Source organism: Trichechus manatus, unplaced genomic scaffold (assembly GCF_000243295.1).
Source record: "Trichechus manatus latirostris isolate Lorelei unplaced genomic scaffold, TriManLat1.0 scaffold00113, whole genome shotgun sequence".
In the NCBI taxonomy this organism is placed as follows: domain Eukaryota; kingdom Metazoa; phylum Chordata; class Mammalia; order Sirenia; family Trichechidae; genus Trichechus; species Trichechus manatus.
In genome coordinates, this window is record NW_004444049.1 from 1,636,413 (window position 1) to 1,637,965 (window position 1,553).

At 55.6% G+C, this 1,553-nt stretch overlaps 1 protein-coding gene across 1 annotated transcript in view; it reads right to left on the reverse strand.

Moving 5' to 3' along the window:
- ANO1 (anoctamin 1) overlaps positions 1-1,553 on the reverse strand; it is a 144,311-nt gene that overhangs the window by 95,460 nt on the left and 47,298 nt on the right. The window contains 1 exon segment of the mRNA XM_012557644.1: positions 4-222. Coding sequence (XP_012413098.1) covers positions 4-222 — 219 coding nt within the window.

A 1,553-nucleotide genomic window follows, 5' to 3' on the forward strand; every position in this document is an offset into this window, starting at 1 on the left:
GGCCTCCACTGGGGTCCCCTTCCCCGGCAGGGGCTGGTCCTGCTTGATGCTGCGAGCTGCTGGGACCGTGTCGCTGTGCTGGACCCGCCTGGCCAGAGTCCTGCTGCCTGAGGACCGCTTGTGGTGGTACACCAGGATGTAGTCTACCTTCCGCTTGCCGTCCCGGAAGTACAGGCCATACTTGCACTCGGCGTCAGGATCCACCGACAAAGAGTTCAGCAACTGAGGGGGAAGAAAGGGAAACCCACCCATTATCAAGCTGCTGGTGATGGGGCTTTAAAAGGGAACAATTTTCAAATGGAATTATCTCATTCATTCATCCATCCACCCACCCACCCATCCATCCATCCATCCATCCATCCAACTATCCACCCACCCATCCATTCATCTTCCTTTCCTTCCTTCCTTCCAGCCACCCATCATTTAACCATCCATCCACTCATGCACTCACTTATTATTCATTCACTCATTCATTCATTTGCTCACTCACTGAATCACTTGTTCATTCACTCATTCATTCACCCACTCATTCATCCGCTCATTCATTCAACAAATACTTACTGAATGCCTGCTATGAGCCAGGCACTGTCCTAGGAACTGAGATATAGCCAAGGACACAGCAGATAGGCCCTGCTTTCATGGAGCTGACATTCTGGAAGGAGACATCGGCTGCTAATCAGGCATGATCACCTGGAAGTCCTCCCCTTTCTACAGGGGCACAGCAAGCTGGAGGTGAGGGCCCTGGGTGCTTGCGAAAGGTGATCGTAAAAGCTGCAAAGTACCAACCACCTAGGGAGGGTTTTTCCTGCACAGCAACAGGGTCTCAGGCGGAGAAGAGCAAGCTGAAGTCCTGCCGTGCGAACCGCCACCACTTCTGGCCAGCGCCCGAAGCTCTGCCATTTCATGGTGACCACAGGGTCTGCAACCACGCAGCCTGGCCCAATTCTGGTTCCAGTTCTGCCACTGACTAGCTGTGTGGTCAGAAGTTAGGCTCTCAACGTCCTCACTGGGTCCTCCCAAAGCTGCAAAGCTGACCCCAAGCAGAGAGCCCGGGCGCAGGTGGTCCAGGTTGGGGGGCAGTGAGCGCAAGGGGAGGGAGAAGGAAGGGCATGCCAGGAGGTGGGGCAGCAGGCCCCCTCCTGCTGGGACTCTCTGAGGCCAGGGAGGAGCAGGGCTTGGAGCTATGAGTCAAGGGAAGGGAGCTGAGGCAGTTATCCACCGCCGGGGCCGCTCCGGGGGTATGAATGCCCCACCCTTCTGACCTGCCTTCACTTAGCTCCCTGACCCATGCTCCTGCACCACAGGATGCCCTTGGCGAGCCTAGGGCACAGGCCCTGTGGGGTCTGCTACAAGTAGCTCACACTGCCTCGGTTGCCTTATTTGCTTGAAGGACCGCAGGGCCACATGAGATACAGCGGTGGACCTGAGGTTTAGAAAGTGAGATGTCCACACAATTGCAAAGTGGGACAGCTGCTGCTACTGCCAAAGGTGAACTAGGACTCTGTGAGATTTTGCTGGTTATAGGGGCAGATAGGTTAATCAACCAGTGGGTC